The sequence below is a fragment of the Fonsecaea erecta genome (assembly GCF_001651985.1).
Source record: "Fonsecaea erecta strain CBS 125763 chromosome Unknown Scaff10, whole genome shotgun sequence".
In the NCBI taxonomy this organism is placed as follows: domain Eukaryota; kingdom Fungi; phylum Ascomycota; class Eurotiomycetes; order Chaetothyriales; family Herpotrichiellaceae; genus Fonsecaea; species Fonsecaea erecta.
In genome coordinates this window covers 1,053,741-1,074,191 of record NW_017387253.1, presented here as the reverse complement: position 1 = coordinate 1,074,191, position 20,451 = coordinate 1,053,741, and the positions used below count along the sequence as shown (strand labels likewise).

General features: G+C 52.8%; 8 protein-coding genes across 8 annotated transcripts; 5 read left to right on the top strand and 3 right to left on the bottom strand.

The window, feature by feature from the left end:
• Positions 1-65: 65 nt before the first annotated feature.
• AYL99_10093 (hypothetical protein) lies at positions 66-2,011 on the top strand (the record flags this gene model as incomplete). The annotated part of the gene is made up of 2 exons (XM_018841599.1): positions 66-1,599; positions 1,710-2,011. The coding sequence occupies 2 exons, from the start codon at positions 66-68 to the stop codon at positions 2,009-2,011; spliced, it is 1,836 nt and encodes a 611-aa protein (XP_018689308.1).
• Positions 2,012-2,757: 746 nt separating this feature from the next.
• AYL99_10092 (hypothetical protein) lies at positions 2,758-3,351 on the top strand (the record flags this gene model as incomplete). Its single annotated transcript, XM_018841598.1, has 2 exons — positions 2,758-2,931; positions 3,031-3,351. 2 exons carry the CDS (start codon positions 2,758-2,760, stop codon positions 3,349-3,351), a joined length of 495 nt encoding a protein of 164 aa, XP_018689307.1.
• A 126-nt stretch (positions 3,352-3,477) lies between these two features.
• Positions 3,478-4,140, bottom strand: AYL99_10091 (hypothetical protein; the record flags this gene model as incomplete). The annotated part of the gene is made up of 1 exon (XM_018841597.1): positions 3,478-4,140. One exon carries the CDS (start codon positions 4,138-4,140, stop codon positions 3,478-3,480), a length of 663 nt encoding a protein of 220 aa, XP_018689306.1.
• Positions 4,141-4,648: 508 nt separating this feature from the next.
• On the top strand, positions 4,649-7,250 carry AYL99_10090 (hypothetical protein; the record flags this gene model as incomplete). The annotated part of the gene is made up of 2 exons (XM_018841596.1): positions 4,649-5,471; positions 6,535-7,250. 2 exons carry the CDS (start codon positions 4,649-4,651, stop codon positions 7,248-7,250), a joined length of 1,539 nt encoding a protein of 512 aa, XP_018689305.1.
• A 917-nt stretch (positions 7,251-8,167) lies between these two features.
• Positions 8,168-9,442, bottom strand: AYL99_10089 (hypothetical protein; the record flags this gene model as incomplete). The annotated part of the gene is made up of 1 exon (XM_018841595.1): positions 8,168-9,442. One exon carries the CDS (start codon positions 9,440-9,442, stop codon positions 8,168-8,170), a length of 1,275 nt encoding a protein of 424 aa, XP_018689304.1.
• A 511-nt stretch (positions 9,443-9,953) lies between these two features.
• AYL99_10088 (hypothetical protein) lies at positions 9,954-11,939 on the top strand (the record flags this gene model as incomplete). The annotated part of the gene is made up of 4 exons (XM_018841594.1): positions 9,954-10,090; positions 10,484-11,450; positions 11,513-11,623; positions 11,673-11,939. The coding sequence occupies 4 exons, from the start codon at positions 9,954-9,956 to the stop codon at positions 11,937-11,939; spliced, it is 1,482 nt and encodes a 493-aa protein (XP_018689303.1).
• Positions 11,940-12,783: 844 nt separating this feature from the next.
• Positions 12,784-13,118, bottom strand: AYL99_10087 (hypothetical protein; the record flags this gene model as incomplete). The annotated part of the gene is made up of 3 exons (XM_018841593.1): positions 12,784-12,895; positions 12,956-13,013; positions 13,064-13,118. The coding sequence occupies 3 exons, from the start codon at positions 13,116-13,118 to the stop codon at positions 12,784-12,786; spliced, it is 225 nt and encodes a 74-aa protein (XP_018689302.1).
• Positions 13,119-13,374: 256 nt separating this feature from the next.
• Positions 13,375-20,014, top strand: AYL99_10086 (hypothetical protein; the record flags this gene model as incomplete). Its single annotated transcript, XM_018841592.1, has 3 exons — positions 13,375-15,974; positions 16,025-16,078; positions 16,132-20,014. The coding sequence occupies 3 exons, from the start codon at positions 13,375-13,377 to the stop codon at positions 20,012-20,014; spliced, it is 6,537 nt and encodes a 2,178-aa protein (XP_018689301.1).
• Between the last annotated feature and the right edge of the window lie 437 nt (positions 20,015-20,451).

Here is a 20,451-nt window from a genome sequence, read left to right as displayed (position 1 = left end):
ACACATCCCCTCGTGGTGAATATCTGTTCCAGCTTCACGACCACCACTTTGCCACATTACAAAACATGGCTCCGGTGGCCACTACCAATGGCTATGGGGGGATGTATCTCCCCGACGACCCTGATAGAGCTGGGCTAGCTCAGAGGGAACAGACGCGCCCACTGCTGAACAATCCATCGCCTGACGATGTTGAAATCCTAGAGCAACTCTACGGCTCCCGGAAGAGAATGCGCATAGCCGTCCTGGGAGCTGGTATGTCTGGGTTGAACTTCTTCAAGACCGCGGAGCAGAGACTCAAGAATGTGGAAATTATATGCTACGAGAAGAACGCTGATGTGGGTGGCACTTGGTATGAAAACCGGTACCCGGGGTGTGCATGCGATATCCCCAGCGTGGTGTACCAGTTCCCCTGGAGACCGTCACCGTGGTCCAGATATTATTCCTACTCGCCAGAAATTTGGGAATATATCAAAAAGGTCGAGCAGGAGAACAATTTTGTTGAAAAATACGTCAAGTTACGGCACCGGATTGTTGCTCTTTCTTGGGACGAAGGCACCGCCCAGTGGAGTATTCGCGTGCAGGACCTCAGCACAGGACGCGAATTTGAAGATCATGCCGATATGGTTATCGATGGAGGGGGCGTCCTGAATAAATGGAAGTGGCCCGATATTCCCGGCCTGCATGACTTCAAGGGCACCCTCCTCCATTCAGCGCAGTGGGACCAGAACACGGATCTCCAGGGTAAACGGGTCGCACTGATTGGGGCCGGGAGCAGCGCAGTTCAGATCCTGCCGAACATCTACGACAAAGTCGACAGGGTATACACCTGGATTCGGAACAAGATCTGGATCACTGCCGGCTTCGCTCAGGCATTCGCCGGCAAAGACGGTGCAAATTTCATCTACAACGAAGAACAACGAAAATTGTTTGACGACCCCGATGAATATCTCGCATACTGCAAAATGATTGAAGGGGAACTCAATCAACGATTCGGTTTCATCATCAACGGTTCCGAAGCCCAAAAAGCTGCACGCGAGTACTCCGAGAACGAGATGAAAACACTGCTTAAAGACCGCCCGGACATTCTGGAGAAAATCATGCCGACCGACTTCTACGTTGGATGTCGTCGTCCCACTCCTGGAAACGGATACTTAGAAGCCCTCATTGGCGAAAAGACCACGCCCTTTACCTCCCAACTCCAAAAGATTACGGAGAAGGGGTTCATCGATCCAGACGGCCAAGAGAGGGAAGTCGACGTGATAATCTGCGCCACGGGCTTCGATACATCTTACAAGCCCCGCTTCCCTCTGAGCGTGAATGGTGTGTCGAAGAACGAAGAATGGAAAGATCACCCTCATGTGCCTTCTTACTTGAGTCTCGGATTGGCTGAGGTGCCCAATTACTTCGTATATGGAGGCGCCTATTGTCCCTCGGCACATGGCAGTTTCTTTCCCTTGATCGAGGGGTACTGCAACTATACGATTCAAGTGATTGAGAAGATGCAGGTGGAGAACATCAGGAGTGTGAGGCCCAAAGCGAAGGTAGTGGACCAATTCTTGAGGCACGCCGATTCGTTCTTGAAGAGGACGGCATGGACAGGTGAATCTACCTTCGCTCTCTCTCTCTCGCCACATTTGTAAATAGCCCTTGAACAAAGTCGACAGAAGAGCACCATCAGGAGGAGAAAGACTAACTTGCTTCTTCTACAGGACCTTGTTCGAGCTGGTTCAAGGGCGGCAAAGTCGACGGCAAGCCCGCAATCTACCCGGGCTCGCGGCTGCACTTCCTACGCCTGCTCGAGAAGCCGCGGTTCGAAGACTACGAGATCGACTACGACGACCCGGACAACATGTTTGGCTTCTTCGGCAACGGATTCCACATCTGCGAGAGGGACGGGAGCGACATCACCTGGTACATGGGCGCCCCGAAGAAGGAGGTGGACCCGGAGAAGATCAAGAAGATCATGGACGGCACCAAGGGCATTGAGATGAAGAGGTTGTCGTCGTCGTGATCGGTCAGTTAATTCGCTCGTTCTCACGCTCGGGGTGAGGCTGGGGGACAGTTACCCGGTTGGTTACCTGGAAGACCTGTGTAGAATATACACGTGACCCTCGACTCTCGGGGCCGGCAAGACGCGGCTACGTCAGTGACTCGGGGAACATAAGAGAACTGTGATTCGACTTTCTCATTGGTGCCAATAAGAAAAGAATGCGCATATTATGATGACTTTTTCGGCCTTCATGACATCAAGACTCCTTGTCTGCCCAGCCCCCCCTGCAGCCAAAGGCAGCCTACAACTCAGCTGCTCGGGGATGGATGGATGGGGGGTCACTGTGCCGATTTGAGTATGTGACACCTTCCGGTCCACCTCTCTTAACAGCCTGTAAGGTACTTTGTAGGTTAGTAGGATCGGTGTACATAGAAGTCAAAGTCCCGCTGAAGTAAGTGCACATAGCTTCCGTAGTTGGTTGGTGATCTCACTTCTCCGGGAGGCAACTAGAATAACCATCATCAATCACACCATCCGCCTACTCATCCTTCTCTCCGAATAGTTCTCGTCTTTTTGGTTCCATGTCTCTCCCATCGAAAACGTCCTTCCGACTTGCGAGATCTTGCTGTCTACGTTTCGAATCCAGCGGCCTCGGATCACGGCGATACCACGAAGTCTCTCGCTCTCTATTTACTCCGTTCTCCATAGCAAAAGCGACAACGACGAGACCTTCCCCTTTGCCGGTTCGACATTACACAGCCACCAAGATGAAGTTCAACACGCCCTCAATGGACCCGCCGAAGCATGAAATGGCCTATTTCCCCAACATGACGACGTCGCTACCCAGCGAGTCGGCCGAATTCCGTCGGGTCTTGTGGACGGGGTTGTACAGCCAGTTGGTCTTGATGACCGTGCCGGTGGATGGGGAGATTGGAGACGAGGTATGGTCCGGCCAGATCCCGTTGACTGCGTGTGTAGTTGCCTTGGGAATGAGTGTCTTCTGTGGGCGTTGCTAATATGGCCTCTTTTCTTGCCTGCAGAAACACACCGTCGACCAGATCCTGACCTTCACATCCGGCAAGGGCAAAGCCACCATCAACGGCGTAGACCAGGATGTAAAGGCGGGGGATCTCATCATCGTGCCCGCTGGCACACAGCACCAGTTTATCAATACCGGACCAACACCTTTGATCTTGTACACCGTTTATTCCCCCGCCGAGCACAAGCCGACAACCGTGCACAAGGACAAGGCACAGGGAGATCGTGAGGAGGATGAGGGTATCGATGAGCCACCCGAGTGGAGCCAGAGGAGTAAACAGGAGAATGAGAAGCTGGGGCTCGTCGATGCGGAGGGCCATTGAGGTCGTGGCTAGTCATCGTGATGCCACCGCCGAACATGCATTGTTTCACCGTGGTTTTTTCGGAGGCTTCGACCCTAGGAGTCGCTTGCCCAAAATTTAAGCGATTGCAACATAAGCTGAGTAGATTCATTTCTTCTTCTTGCTCACAACCTTTGTGAACCCTTCGTCATCAACCTCCGGCTCGGGCTTCTGCTTGGGTTTCCAGTCAATGTCAATGATCGAGGGAGCGTCGGCCATCTGCACGTCTGATCGATCGGAAAACCCATTCCACTCCCCCTCCTCCTCTTCACTACCACCATTGTCATCGTCATCATCCCAATCCGTCTCTTCAGCATCTTTGTCTTCCCCTCTGACGATACCGACGACCTTGTCGCCTCCATTTTTCTCCTTCTCCTGCCATTTCGTGTAGAGCTCGTTCAATTCAGAGGTATCCCCGGCGGTCAGTTTGGTCGCGCCACTCCAGATCTTCTTGGCCGTCTCTTCGGCGCTGCCGTCGTCGACCACGACCTCGAATTCATCCAGCATGACTTGTATCAAGACTTCTTCCAGGTCGCTGACGTCGGCCAGTTGCGGAGGGTTTGAGGTGAGCAGCTCGGACACAGCGCCGGCGAACCAGTCCCGCTTGTCTTTCGAGACCTCTGGAGAGCCACCCCAGGCGTTTTGGATCGCAAGTGTCAAGGCGGGCCAGGACCACAAGTGGAGGGCCACTAGCAGGTCGATTTGGGAAGAGAGGGATGAGGATAGGGTCGGCGGGGCCGGAAGCGAGCCGGTCTGGCTGGGTTGAGCCATTGCTCGTTTGGGTCTCAGGGCAGAGAGAATCGGATTGCGATAGTGTGTTGAATACTTGCAGTGTACTTGTAGAAAGGCCACTCGCGGGACTCGTAGAAGTTTGGATAAAAAAAATTGGTGGTCGGCGGATCGGACAATCTTTCGCCGAGAAGATGCGAAATACGCCGCCGGTCAAAGTTGGGCAGAGACAACAACACGACAGAGCATAAGTAGTACATAATTACACCAATGAGACTGTCGAATGGGGGTCCAAAGTGGCGACAGTGAAGTTCAAATTGATGTCGAGGATGACCTTGGTCAGCGAGCCTGATCATATATAAGGGTTTGTTCCATCAACTCCCTATTTGTTGCCCTCCTTTACTGCTTGGAACCCGATATTTAGTGCCATTGCCGCAGTCAGTATCCTCATTTTGCTCTGGAGAAAAGACAAACGCTTCGTACGAAACACACACGCCCTTGACCCGCGGTAAGGTCGGCCGAAGTGGCATCTCGTCGCAAAGACACCAGGATGGGTGACCCGAGCATGGTGCCAGCAGCACCAATGTCAACCGAGGACGAACGGTCTGCTCTCACCTCGCGAATCATCCCAACCATGAGTCTTTCCACTGCCGAGAATCCTCTCACAGCACCCCTGGCCCCTACACAGGCAACATCTCCCATAGACCGAGCTGCTGCCCGATTCAGAGTGGAAGGCAATGCCGTCCTCACAGGAGGGGCAGGGACATTAGCATTGGCCTCTGCCCGGGCATTACTTGAGCATGGCGCCTCTGGAGTTGCGCTCATGGATTTACAGGCGACCATTCATGCGTCCTCGCAAGCAATATCACAACTAAAGGAGGACTTCCCCAACGCAAACGTCCTCACGGTGCAAGTGGACGTGACATCGGAGTCGGAAGTGGACAAAGCTTTCCAGGTCGCTCAGAATTTAATGGGCAGCGTGGACATCCTATGTTGTTTCGCAGGAATCGTCGGTTGCGTCCACTCCATTTCAGCGACTGCGAGCCAATTCCGCAAAGTCATCGATGTCAATTTGACTGGATCATTCCTCAGCGCGCAAGCAGCAGCCCGACACATGATCGAATCCCAGTCGGGAGGATCCATTGTGTTTACGGCCTCGATCTCGGCTCACGCAACGAACTATCCCCAGCCCCAGGCAGCTTACAATGTGAGCAAGGCGGGCGTCGCACACTTGACGCAGAATCTCGCAGCGGAATGGGCAGTTCATGGGATCCGCGTGAACTGTCTGTCTCCCGGCTATATGGACACGGTGCTCAATGCCGGCGACAACCTCCAACCAATACGAGATATCTGGGCCAGCCGGTGTCCCATGGGTAGAATGGGGGATGTGGAAGAAATCACAGGGCCGGTCGTTCTGCTCAGTAGCAAAAGGGCAGGCAGATATATCACAGGGGCAGATCTGCGAGTGGATGGAGGGGCCTTGTGTTTTTGAATCCGGTGATGCTAGATTTGAAAGAAGCACAGAGATTGTTGTTTTTCTCTTTCGGAGGATCGATTGGACCTGCCGGATAAATAAAGGGCGTTGATTTCCGTCTTGTTTCTGACTACAGATATCTCCTAGGCGCTGGTGTTGTGGCAGGGCCAACTATGCGAGGTAAAGCAGCTGCTGGTCGTGGTTGTACTCGGTACATAGTTGGTGATCCGTTGCCGCATCCAATGTGCCTTGGCCTTGTCAGTGGGAAAAAACCACACTCTCCTCACCACTTCTCCTGGAAAAGACGCCAATCGCAGCGAGCAGCCTCTCGACAAGATCATGCCCCTATGACATGTCCTATACCATATCTCCTGTGCAGGCCGGGGTCTATCCTGCAGATGTTCCGCGGACAAAAACACCCAGTACGCCTGAGGAGAGCCCGGCGTTCCTAGCCTCCCCCTCGCTTCCCAGTCAACTGAGTGTTGGCAACGTCCAACTGGTCCACGAGGCTCCTGGCTTGCAGCTTAAACATGGATGCTCCACGGGCTCATAGCCCAGCGGGCAGCCGCAGCTAGGCGCAGTGTTCTACTCACTACTGGCTTCACAACACTCGTGCGACAGTCTTCTTCACCTGATCACTTTCGAGCCACGTCAAAAGAGCTGCTTCTGAACATTCTGCTACCAGAAACTATTGTCGGCTAAGAAATCTCCTGTCTACGTCTGAGGTCGCTCAGACGTGAGCCCTTCCACTCCACTTGGGACAGGCGTTGTCTTGAGCCCTGAACGCTAGAGCCTTGCCTGCAGTTCGAATATCTGCTCGCAAGGTCGTGTCTCTGCGCTGTATTGGACAGGACTAGCGATGAAGCACGTATGCTGGGCCCTCACGGCAGTGCGTAGCTGGAGAGTGTCCTACCTTCGTTTGACAGCGCAATGTCGGGCTCAACTGATCCAACGCTAACCAGTGAAGCTTCTGCACAGCGACACTGATTTGATCACTCTAATATCTCAGCACATTTCGTTCGATCCGAAGCTGAAGTATGTGGAAGGTCAGACACTGTTATCATTTGCTGCGGAATTCGGACTTTCAGGTCTCGTGAAACATATTGTTGACCACACCACCAGCCGACTGGACACGGGAGATTCCTACGGGCGTACACCTCTTCTTCATCCTATGTTCAACGGCCACGCAGATATCGTGGAGACACTTCTCTCAACAACGAACGTCATCATCAGCAGGCCACTCGAACAATCGCGTGTCAAGCTGCGCTTGTCAAAAAGACATGAAGAGATTATTGAGTTGATGATGAAATACCGAGTAAGCTTTGAGAACATTACTATTGATGATGAAGACCCTCTCATCTGGGCGTGTGCAAATGGGCACGAATCAATGGTGGAGTTGCTCCTGCACTCTGGGCATCACGCCGTTTACTTGAGGAGTACTTTGGGCGAGACTCCTTTACACAATGCAGCACGGCACGGGCACGAATCTATTGTTAAATTGCTGTTAGCACAACCCGATATCGAGGTGAGCGCTAGAGACAGACTTGGCGACACTCCTTTACACATTGCAGCGGAGAACGGACACGAATCGGTAGTCAAATTGCTCCTAGCACAAGTCGGTATCGAGGTGAAAGTTAGAGACGGTTCAGGCGACACTCCTTTACAATTGCAGCGCTAAGAGGATACGACTCAATAGTCAAATTGCTCTTAGCACAACCTGCTGTCGGTGTGAATGCTATAGAACCTACTGCTAATGAGACTTCATTACACCTTGCAGCGAAGGACGGACACGAGTCAATAGCCAAATTGCTCCTGGAGCACGGGGATATTAATGTCAATGCGATCGACATATTTGGCAAAACTCCATTACACCACGCAGTGGACTTTAGGCACACTTCAACGGTAAAACTCCTCTTGGAATGCGAGGATACCGACGTGAACATAAGGGACGCCCTTAACAACACTCCACTACTCGACGCCGTGTATAATGGGTACGAACGCATAGCAAACTTGCTCCGCGCGCGTCAGGACTTGGACGCCAGGTCGGGAAAGTATCGTGGCGAGACTCAATTGTGCGAGGCAGCAAGGGGTTGAAGGGGACGGGATGGTAGAACCAGGTTCCAGAGTTTGGACGAGGAACTTGAATACAAGCTTGGAGCGAGTTCGTGGAGCCAGCACAAAGGCATGTCATGTCGCCTGCCGATATATATGTGGAAGCTAGGGGCCAGGGAATCCTCGTATGTACTTTGGCAAGATCGATAGAGCCGCTTAAGGGGACTTCCAGTGGACGCAGAAGCAAAAGCATAAGCAACGGACAAACGTGGCATTATTCAATGGAATTAATAGAGCCAGCTCGGTTGTCCGACCCCAAATAGGTGGACAATCTCTATTTTGGGGACTTTTCCAAACATGGCGACTGATGTCAGATCACCACCAACAGCCTGGGATGAGAACTCTCTTGAACCATTAAGAAGTCTCATAAGACCAGTTCATATCTGGAGTTTTGGAGTTTTGAAAACAACAATACCGCTTCCACCGGAACAGAAAGTCCCCTTTCCGATCTCTAGTACACCCAACTCTCCTCACCGGCGGCTCTCATCTCGCAGGCAACGTGAACGGCTGTGCCGGCCGGGCCGTGGGGAAATTGCGCGAACTGAGTAAAGCGCCTTTCAATGAGCGGATCTCGTTCTTGAACTTGGTCGCCTCGCTGACCGGGGCCTGTTTCTTCTGTTTACCGTCCGCCCCCGTACCCGTCACCGCCGTCGCCGACGACGACGACCCCGGTCCGCTGTAGCTAGTGAACGACCCGCCCACGAAGTCGACCTGGAACGGGTTATGGCTCGCTTCGAGTCTGTCGAGCACGGCCTGGAAACCGCCCACGGAGTCCTTGAGGCGATCCTGGGAATAGTTGTTGTTCTGAGAGTTGAGCAGGGAGTAGAGCATGGAGTGCAGGGAGCGCAGGCGCGAAGACTGTGAGGTGGTGGGGTCTTGTGCGGAGAGGTGATCGTTGTCCGGGAAGGAGGAAAACGACATGGAGCGGGAGGGCCGAGGGGAGGTTTGGGTCGCGACATCGCGGTGGAAAAGTTCCGTCGGGTCTGAAACCACGGATTCGATGTCATCCCCATCTTGAGCTTTTTGTTGTTGTTGCAGGACCGCACTGCTCGGGATGTAGGGAACGTGGGACACGGTGGATTCAAGTTTCTTGTTGAGGGTCTCGAGGTCCGTTTTTGCCGTCTCGGCAAGGTCGTGGCGAGCTTCTGTCAACGATTCGAGCATAGGCTGCACGATGTATTTGCTTGCGGCCCACGTCAAGGCGGACACGCCCGCAAAGGCGTAGGCTGCATGTGCCAGGCGTTCAAACGTGACTAACGGAGGCGGTTTTTGGGGTTTAAGTAGGAATTCTGGATAGGTGATGATGGGCGGAATGTCTCGCTTCGGCGCGGTTGTGGTGTGTTGCGACGCCGCTTCCTCACTCGCCGGGGTTGACACCGCTTTGGTCTCATGTTCCTCTGGAACCCGCGTCTGGCTGCTATCATGTATCGTTTTCAATTCAGATTCAGAGCCATCGTCAGTGGCAGGTGGGGCGTCGGAGTGTTCAGGTCCTAGGAGCTTTTCTATCTCTTCCGCTGAAAGACCTTTGTTCCGCAAGAATGCGATTTTGCGTTCGCGGGGCGCGTCTCGTATCGACTCATCTTCGAGGGACTTTTGGGCTTGCTCAAAAAGAGGGACTTCTGAGGCCGGCGTAGATGGTGCTGTGCTGTGTTCTGGAGGCTGGTCATCGGAGGTAGGGCGCTCGGATTTTGCTTCTGGGCTGTATTGCTGCTGCCATAAGGGGATCGATGGAGTCTTTCTGGAGCCTTGATCGACCATGTTGTAGCGTTGCGGGTGCGGTCAATTTGCCGGGGACGATGTGCTTGGGCGAGAAAGACTGCGACACGTTTATGCATGTAGTGATGAGTACTCCGTACAGACCTCGGCTCGTTGATATGACGGCCAAAGTGATCGGGCTGAGTGGCACGTGAGTAGCACGTGAGTGGCTCGTGGCACCAGCCACAGAGCGCCACAGCAGCCACATCGGGAACAGCCACAGTCGCCATCCGTTTCCCACGCTGCATTTCTTTGGTGAGTTATGGCATCAAATATTTTGCTATCTATGTATTTCTGCATCTGAGCCAGTCTAGCACTCATCCTTGTCGTCGAGGCGTTCATTTGGGCATTTGTGAAGAGGAAGATATCGATGCTGGATCTAAGGGCCAGCCACCAAGCAAGGAAACACGACCTCTGACGCGAGAACTCCACGAGAATTCAGGAGTGCGGGCGGACGCAGACCAGCGACAGCGGAGAATCTAGGCATTTAGCCGAGCTTGGAACCTCAGAAAAAATGGCAGATAGAAGCCGACGTGTGCGACGTCAGATTAGTGAGGCCACTGAAGACTTCACAGAAGACTCAGACTTGGGCAGCGGTGAAGATTATGATCCACGAAGAACCGACTCCATGAGACGAGCAGGCAGATATGAGTAAGTGCCAGTGCTGGTTTTGCTACAAGTCACCTACCTACCTTTGCATGCTTTCATTTCACGGCAGTTTCTGGGCGAAGACAATCCAGGCTCTGCCAGTTTGGGGTCCTGTGAGGGTGCAGCTCACCGCTATCGACATGAAGATGAGGGTGACAGACAGAGCCCCGAGTGAATGTCTCTCACCTGACCTCCGTCGATTCCCATCGAGTTCAGTCAACATTGATCTCAATTGTCCAACATCTCCCCTTTATGTAAATTTCTAGTTTAGCGAGAAACCTTTGTCGCGCCTTCCGCCAGACTGAGAAAACAGCTCATAGCGCCATCGTTCACTATGCATTTCGCTGCTTTATACTGTTCCCCTTGTCTTGGTACAAGAGCTAATCCGACCCTCAGTTCTTCAGCAGCATCGACCCCGGCGTCGTCGAGACCACGACGCTCGGGGGCTTCGGCCGCTGCAACCAATGTTGCTTCCGCCACTGTTCAGCGCGGATCAGGCTTAACAGACGATCGCCGACAGAGCCTCAAATTGACCGTCAAGGCACCTCCAAGCAAACTGCGAGAGGTCATGCGAGCCAATGAGGTGGATTCGCTCCATGACACCCTGGGTGGCGGGCATGTCCTCGATGCACCGCGAAGCAGTCGACGTACTGCATTGGCGGCAAGAACCAGCACTCGTGGCAGCCGACGACCTACATATGCAGAGTATGGTGAGAGCGACATTGATGACGAGGAAGAGGAAGATGACGAAGACGAAGAAGAGGACGAAGATGACGATGAGGAAGAGGAACCCAACGACTTCGATCAGCTCGGGGCTGAACCTGAGGGTGGCACCGATGACGAAGACGTGGAAATGGAAGACGCACCTCCTCCTCCGCCTCCGTCCAGGCGCCATCTCCCGCCGAAACCCCCGAAGATTACCTTGAAACCACCTGCCAAGGGTGACAACAAATCATCAGCCAAGCCCAAGCTCATCGTCACTCCTGCCAAAGTTGGGCCGCTCAAGTCCGTTGAGGAGCAAGAAATGGAGGATGCATCGGAGGATGTGTCGGAGGAGGAGGAAGATGAAGTCGGCAATTCATCTGAGCTCTCTGATGAAGACGACGAACCTACGAGAAATGTGCACGATGAAGACGCGGAGGGCGAGGAAGAAGAGATTGTGGTTGAGGAAGACGCGCCAGGTGAAGACGAAGAGGCCGACGAGGAGGACGATGATGATGAAGATCTCGATGACAGCAGCGACGAGACGCCTGCTTCTGGTGCCGCCACTCCCGATCTCACTAAGATGACGAAGAGGCAGAGGGGCAGGCCCGAGGATCAAGGTACTCTCATGGCGTTGGATATGGCACCTCAGCAACGAAAGGTATGATGCGCATCAAACGAAGTTGGCCGCAATCAGTTATGTTCATTACTGATCGAGTTTAGTTCTTCACGGATGAGGAGAAGGCGATGAAGAAGGACGAACATGCTAGAAAGCGCAAGGAGCTGACCAAGCGCAAGGTGCAGGAGGAGAAGACGGCCGCTCTTAACAGACTGGTATGCAAATGGCTCTTTATCCCTTTGAATTGTGCTAATTGCAGTTCAGCTCAAACCTCAAGTCTCCAAGGCGCGAGGCGCTGCTCCAAAGCCAGAGACCTTGGCTGCGGCTGCGGCTGCTGCAGCGGCGGCTGGGTCACCGTACGAAGAGGAAGACCTCTCACAAAGAGCCAATCCACTCTATACGAGGTGGATCAGTACGCAGGAGGGTGTGAAACTGGGTGTGCCAGAAGAGTGGCTGGGGAAGAAAGTCGGCCGCTATTTTGGCCCGCCGCTCTCCCCTAGCAGCAATATTCTTATCCACGAGGTCGAATAATGGCATCCTCGCCGCCCATTCATCTCGTGCTCAGCTACGAATTATCGATACGTGAAAGTCCGGAAGGTGGCACTGTGGCTTAGGAATGGAAACAGGCCTACGGTGGTCTGATCAGCTGGGTATCATCCCGGAAGCCAGAAATTTGCTGAGTATCTTTATTTGCCAAGTATCAGCTACTAGATTCCAGCAGCTGTCAGCATAGAATTCTCAAATCAGTAGCAATATGATTACACATAAAGGCACCAATCGTCCCTTGCATCCTTCAGCAAAGGCTCCATCATACTGATTGCAATCGTGGCAATGATGTTTGCAAGTCTCGTATATCCAGGTCAGGGAGAATCTTCACATTTGGCAACCTCTAAGCCACCAAGTCCATCAGATCGGCACCTTCCGCCTCTCACCAGCATATGTCTCCCTGGGGAGACATATCCTAGCAATGTGACTCAATATCCATTAGCTCACGGCAGTGAATAGTATCCAGTCACATCCTGCCTAAAGGCGGTGGGACCCCGTAAAACATCCAGTTCTCTTTGATGTTGACACCTGAGGAAATGGAGTCGATGGTCGACAGTTTTCAGATGTCCTGTGGGTCGATCATTCCAAGGTTGTGTAACTTGGTCTCGTATACTCCAGGCGCTGCTGCAATGAGAGATACGGACGATGCCATCTCGCTCTGCAGTCCTTCGTTGTTGAAAGACGGATGATCGTACGAGAGCGGCCTCGCTACTGTACTTCGTGATCACCCTCTGACTTTCAGCGATCCTTTGTGTCATATCCCACAGCTCTTGCAACGAATCTGTTTCGAGATTGGCAGAGAGACACTTGTCGCCTATCCGTAGAATTCTCACTCATTTGGCCCTGCATTCAACTTGTTTCGACCTGAAGCGATCGCATTGTCGCGTGTCTGCGCGGGGATTTCAACCATGTTCGGCCCAAGCTCCGAAGCAGCCCGCTCCCTATATTCAATCCGACAATATCAGCAGCCATCCCTGTAATCATCAGACACATGGACCAACTCTTCTTTCAGCTTCTCCAAGGCTCGGGCTTCGAGGGCAGGCTTGAAGGTCATGTACCCTGTAGACTGCATTAGCGATGAGTGCTGCGCAATGCAGAGAAAGTGTCACCATTGAGTACGCCAAACCCAATGACCAGTGCCCAACCAGCCATTCGATAGCTCATTTTCTCTGCACTTGCTTGACCCTTTGTCGGATATTGCCTTTGAGAGCAGGATAGAGAGGGTTTGCATGAGCCGCATACTGTCGAGGATCGGAACCAATCGGAGCAATTCCGCAGCCTTGCCTTGGCGCCCGTCCATTTATTTTCAGCCTCGGCGCGTCCTTGGACATTCAAGACGCGACAGAAAAGCCAAAGAGCTTTCACCAACATCGACACTTTCTGGCCCGCATCCCAGAAAAGAACATGGAAAGCAGCAGCGATGGCAAACTGGAGGGAGCGTGGCTACGTGCCAGACTCTGACGACGACGAAGAGGAAGACCCCAGAAACGACAGACCCAGCATCGACTGTGCGGACGGGACAACTTTTGAGACGACGCTAGCCGATGTGCAGGCTGCGAAGGACTTCGACAGCCCCTGCCCCGGTGACAACAGTCCAACAAAGCAAAATGATAACGTTTCCGACGAGCATGATGCCAGTCCCCTTCTTCAACCAGATCGCACAGGCAGGTTGACGCATGATGATGCTCAAATTGGCCACTCGAGATTGTCGCAGACCTCTGACACCCATTTGAATTCAACGGCTGCCAAGCTCGAAGCTGAAATACAGAAAGGTCTGCAGACAGTGCAAGATGTCCTTTGCTCTGTGGTCCCAGGTTTCGACAGTGACACCGACAGTCCTCTTTCTTCAGTTCCCTCCTCGGTGCATACTTCACCACAGAAAAAACAGTCAGGGCAATCACGACCAGCTGTTCTTCCCGAGGTAGTGACCTCTCAGATCTTTGAAAATGATGGACTGTCGCTGGACTCATCTGCCGACGCCTTACGAAGGCGGTCATTCCGACCTCGTGCCCCAATCCAGCTTCATCCCTACGCAATCGAAGATGCCAGGTATAGACAAACTTGGAGAGATCGGGGCTTGCACCCTGTTCGCGCTCCAGATCCGCCTTCACATCTGCGAGAAAGCGCCAAGGACGATTCCCAAGGCACCACTGCATATGAGAGCAGCCAAGTGGACCATTCCGACAGTCAAGTTCCACGCTCAGGCCCTGCTGATGATGTAGGGTATGGTGATTCCACGGAAGCCGGAGATGATGAATCCCAAAGTCCAATACGCGGGACACGTCTCCGTGTATCGTCTCCTGTGTCTGGTTCCGAGGATGATCTTCCGGACTTGTCAGCTCTCCTCAATACCAGAACCGCAACCTCATATATATCAAGACTGAAGCGGCCTAAGTCTGCGTTGGTACCACGACGCCGAATTGAGATTGGCAGGTCCCGTATCGACGAGCTTCCCGACGGCGGCCAAGCTCACAGAAAGTCATCTTCCAAAGAAGATGGCGTGAGTTCCATGATTCCGCCTTCCCCGCCTCGATCTGGTGATGGACCGTCTTCGCAAACGGGCGAGGCGGACAACAATCTGGGGCCATCAACTGGAAGCCGCACACCCGTCGTGCTCCCAACTCCCGTGGTCTCCTCAGATATGCAGACTTCGAAGAGGACGTTCAGCGAAACCCTCGATTTTTCTGATTCAGAAACTGATGCCATCAGTATCAGTGACGATTCAGCTGGGCCTCCTGAATTAGAAGAGCGCTTGAATGATAGGTTCCAGGCCGTACGACAAATACAACGCAAGATTAAAGGAGTTCTGCCAGCATCCTGGCTGAAGCTGGACATGAAGAAGCAACGAAAGGACACCCATGCTACTCGAATTCAAGCCCAATCTCCTCTCAAGGGTGCTTTGGAGAAGGGGATAGCGCAACGTATCTCATCCGCCGGGAGGAGAGCCAGAGATAAGATTGTGAGTGTTGATGCCTCTGACCTGGGAGAATCATCAGAAAGCGAGTCCACTACCTCCGTCAACGATGAGATGAACGGGATTGAGTATCAGGACGCGGATGCCTTTGGGGACGATGTTATGGAAGACAATGCCGTCGATGCCATGCTGGCTCCCCAATCGAGAAGGTCGTACACCGGAAAAAGACAGCAGCGATTGAAAGGTGTTTGGCTCAAGCAGAATACCCTTGAGGCCAACAGGACTCTTCCTCGTCAAGGGCCCTCCTCTCGCCGTCCGAGGACAGCTGTTTCCTCTTTGTCGAACAATAGGGCGCGGCCGCGTAAGAAGATCAAACGCACGCACAGAAAACCGCAGATGACGATATTGGACGCTCCTGGTTTCAAAGACAGGGATGTGCCACGATTTCTAAGAATTGCGTCCAGACGCATTGTGCATCAAAGATCAGCACGAAACCAAGACCCTTCCATGAAGGTTTTCAAGTTGGCGACAATGAGAGATACTGAAGATGTGAATGAAGCGGTAAGAAATTGGAGACGTGATCATCGTCAAGTACATCATTCTGTCAAACCCGACGATGCTATCAACAGCAGGACTTTCTTAACGACTCAGCGACCCAATCTGGACGAAGTAGTGCTTGGGATTTCTGCCGCTCCAACACGTCCTTCACACGACAATATTCATCGTCCTGACACGCACCTCGATTTCTTGAAAAGAAACACCAACACCACCCTCGAACGCATTCGCAATCATCAAAGTCAGAGTGCCCAGTTAAGAAGCGAATCAATTGGTCTGTTTGCGGGTCGTCCTTCTGCAATTCTCGACTATTTCAAGCCTCGAGCTTCGCGTCGCGGCCATCTCAGCTCGCGTCAGAAAGTTCCACTTGTTGAGCACAACACCCACAACCTCGAAGGCCCAGCCCTTGCATCCTCCAATCCTTTCATAGTCCAAAAACGTGTGCCCAAGGGGGCACAACCAAGACAAAAGCGACTCCATCAGAAACTCCCACAGAAAACATCTACAAAGGCTTCAGCTCAGACATCTTTCCCAATGTCTCGACCTGCAGAGTGCGTACTCAGAATGTTCCCCGACGAGTCGATGCTGACCGAAGCTCCAGGAAGCGAGGTTTCTCTCCGCCCTCTCCAACACTTCCTCCATTGCGTCCAGTGAAGTAAGTAGTTCTATTGTCAGTTAAGAGTCCATCAAGTCTAAGCTTTGATTCAGGAAGCAACGTCCCATCTCGCTCGGCACGCGCTACGCCAATGATACCGATCCAAATGATGTCTTATGCCTTCAGAGTCTCAAACTAGAAGATGACAACGACACCATCTCCTGTGCGATTCAATATCCTCCAGGATCAGGCTCATTAGCGAATATTGAAATGCCCTCTAACTCTCCACCTGTCTGCATTCGTCTCCTGGACGCCATAAAGTCCTCTATGGCTGATACCACTCGTCTGTTTCGACCAGGATCGGCCTACAACACTATCAACATCATCACTGCACCTAAATCTCGCCGCACTCTCCATTCTAATGGTTGGTCCAGAGACGTCGAAGACATCATTCGAGATGCTTTTACAGAAATCTTCGAGGTCACCTGTGGCGACGCGACGACACTTGGAACTACAACAGAGGAACAGACACGTCTCTTAAGCAAAGCTGCGGATTCGATCGAAAGCATTATCACTTATGCCAATGAGAGTCTCTCCTTCTTGAATGACGAAGAGCTGGAAGCCTTTATCCGGTTGACATCAGAGTCAATGGAAAATATGTGGCAGGGCATCGGTATATGCGAGAGCGCCACAACAGAAGCTCGTGTATCCCAGACGTTGAAGGTGCTGAATGGTTTCCTCCTTCTAGGATATCAAACCAACCACTTTGCTACCGCGACAGGTTTGCCCGAGAGAATTCGTGCCAAGAGCTTGAAGATCTGGCAGAATATTGCCAGCCTTGCTTGGGAGCTTGCTTTCCGTAAACAAAACATCGCTCAGCTCTTCGGGAGCACTGCTGCTCAGTTCGGAAGTGATCCTGTATCTGCTGAACATCGACTCACTCCGACAACGGAAATGGAGACAATCTTCCTGATACACCACGTTGGCCCTCAGCAAGAGTGGAGCGTCTACTTGGAAACAATCTTCTCCAGCCATGGCAAGCCAGCAATGCTCCTAGAGTCCCAGGCTGAGTCACTCGCTTACACGGTCATCGTACTTGGCTGTATTCTTTCTGTCGCCGGACCGGAGGGGCTCGCGACACATACCGACACTAACTGCGTCGGCTCTCTTGGGTCCTCTCTTCTCCGTCTTCTTCCAATGCACGTGTCGGAATTCCTCAAGTTCTTTGTCGAGAAGAAGGCCGCTTATAGCTCGCGGCTTGGGGGCAAGACGCCACAGGTGAGGAAGCTGGAGCAGTTCGGCATGGTCATGTTTCAATGGTGCTTTGTCCTCGCACGAAATCTTCAAACTGACATTGCCGACAATCTGCTGAAACAAATGTTCAAGTACTACTCGGACAAGACAAACAATATGCTCGAACTCTTCACGTCCAGAAATACCGAGGAGACGCCAGCATTCCTCGAACGCCTGGGGCGCGCGGAGCAGCTAAACCTCGAAGACAACGATACCGACTTCGACATTTTCCTGAAGCTCACGGCCATAACATTGGTCGCTCGACCTCCACCGGACTCCGAGATTGAAGAACATGATCGGAAGTTGGCTCTTCGTAAGCGCTCGCTCCTGTTCATCTTGTTACCAAACAAGGGCCGCGACTCTTCCAACGACAATGAGATGCTCGTCGATGAGGACTACCCGCTTCCAGACGTTGATCTGGTTGCAGTATCAAACCGATACACACTGTTTACGGCCTTGTATCACTATGCACCTGTCGGCTTCAAACCCGAGATATCGCAGATTCGAGACTACATCGATTTTCCTACGGCGCATGATGCAGTGCGCCAGGTGATTGTACGATGTTGGGAGAACATTGCCAAGTCAACCCTCTCTCAGTCAGCCGGTCGTGCGGAGCTGCTTGAACTTGGAAACTGGCTTCTGGCCATGTTCTTTTCGATGTGCAATAAGCTTTCCCGGATCCCACAGATTGACAACAACATGCACGAGCACGAGAAACGCGTACACCTGGCCAATCGAAACACTACGGTCGACCGCGTCTTACACATTGTAAAACGATATGCTACCGCAATTGATCTCTGCACCACTCGAGACCAGGTCTCGTGCCTCCTCACCCGTGAAGAGGTGGGCTCTCTGATATTCTCTTGTTACCATGATCAAGGCTACGGCGACCTTGTGGTCAGCGGGATCTTCGACCTCTTCACAGCCTATGTCAAGAAAAGCTTTGGTAAAGACAAAGACGAAATCCTGGCCTTCCGGCGAGCCATCCGGGGTGTTCTTGTGGACCAGCTCAACCGTACTGATCCTATTCAGGACACCTTGTTGATGTCCTTGACCGACACTTGGTTTGTAATCGGAAGGCTGATGGTTGAAGGTGGCCATTCCCGCTGGGACAGTTTCCTGAACGCCTGGTCTCCGGTATCTTTCCCACAAATTGCCGATACCGAAATCGGAAGGCAATGTCAGGTGTTGTTGCTGAGCAAGATCGCAACGGATCGGTCTGTCGTCCTGGCTGATCCCTATCCCTTCATTCATACCTGGTTGTGGTCAATCCTAAAGCCGCAGGCGTTGATAAAGTTCGAACACTGTTTGACGAACCAGCTCATGGAAAGTATCCCCGGTGCCTTCGGCCTTGACGACCTGCGTCGAAACATTTCCAACGGTGCCACCGGGTACTTCCTCGACCGGTCTGATATTATCAAACATCGCCTCTCAATTGTCCACCACATTATTCGCTATGCCTACAGCGTCCAAAATGTTGATGATCCCTCTTCTAATGGGAAGCTCACAAAATATCAATGGGACCACTTGATGACCATGATTTCAAGGACCATGAAGCAAACATGGGAGCAGCTGGACGGAGCAGCAAGACCAGAATGGACCACATTCATGCAGAAAGTCATATTCCGTCTCGGCATGTACAAAGGCCCCGGCTTCGAAATCGACCCATGGTTCGTTGATCTGGATCAGAAGGGATTTGAGGACAAGGTCTTCCACCTGGAGCGCCTCTTCATTCGCCTGCCCAGTGAAAACCGACCTGATCGGTATGACAGTGAGTACGTGACTAAGGCCTTCCGAACAGCTTGCGAAATGGCCTGGACTGGCGACAAGCAAGATCAACTTTTCCAACATCTGGTCACGATATTCACTGCTTACGATCCAAGCTACGTGGAGAACGATGGCAGCTTTCTGCTCGACATCAGGGGGCAACTAAACTTCTTGAAGGCAGTCTTCCCCGCGTATATCCAGCGCGCTCTCAACGAGAACCTGCCCACAACGCTTTTCGCGGTCCCCATCCTGGATGCAGCGACACAGATCTTGGCGAGGCTGGAGATGCGTGTTGACCTCGAGGATCAGTCGCATATGGAATCGTTCGCCGAGCTCATCGTGGTCTGGATGCGAGCAGCAGTTGCAGCCATGCGATATAACGGCTGCGAGCCCCTGTACCAATATGGCTGGGAGATCGAAATAGTCTCGCGCCTCGGCCGTCTCTGCGCGCTCGGCTGTAGCCGCTGGGCTCACCTTCATCAACTTTTTCCCTCCTCTGGCGCCATCCTCGCCTTTCAGCCATACGTGCAAACGTATGCATATTTCGCTTACGAGTGGATCTGCTCTGCCGCGGCGATGGAAGACGACGCTCGGCCTTCGGACCCAGAACTGTGGGCGAAATACCGCAAGAGCTCCGATAGAGCGAGGTGGGACTTCGGCTTCGAGCTGCCCGCGCTGGCGCTCCCCGAGCATATCAATGCTCTGGAGGACTTTGTCGGCGACGACCTCGAGTGGTCGGGCCGGTGTGACTGGCGTCTCCGCCAGTTTTCGACCTGGGGCCCCGTCTGGGTGTTTACACGCCCCGGATCGGGTCCAGAGACGAAGGAACCGCGGGAGGCGGTCGGAGACGACTTCATGGTGAATGAAGTCGGTGCGGTGTTGGCGGAGCTGGAGCGGGCGTTGACCCTCTTGGGGGTCATGGAAGAGGAGTTGTGAGCGGCGGTCTCGTGTGTGTGCTGGGTGTTTTGTCCTTCCTCCTTCTGTTAGAGTACAACGAGTCACAATCAAACATGTTAGAGTGATCCTTTGTTTCTACGAGCGCGGTTCCCATGCCTTGATTGTTGTCTTTGAACGGACGTGCGCCGTCTTCCTGATGATCATATATACAGCGGAAGGACGATCTACTCACCGGAGACGTCCTGACCAACAAAGTGGATCTACGAGGATTCTCTCCTTATATCAGTGTCGCCTGTCGTTGTCACAGCCGATGATATATTTGCACTCCTCCAAGACAAGGGTTGCTGACATCCAAATGTGATGACACGCGCCCCGCGTTCAACAGGATAAAGGTTCAGGACATTTCAAACGGCTTGTTCTTGGATCCCATCGATGAACTGGTGAATTGCGTCCTTGACATCGGATCAGGAATCTGA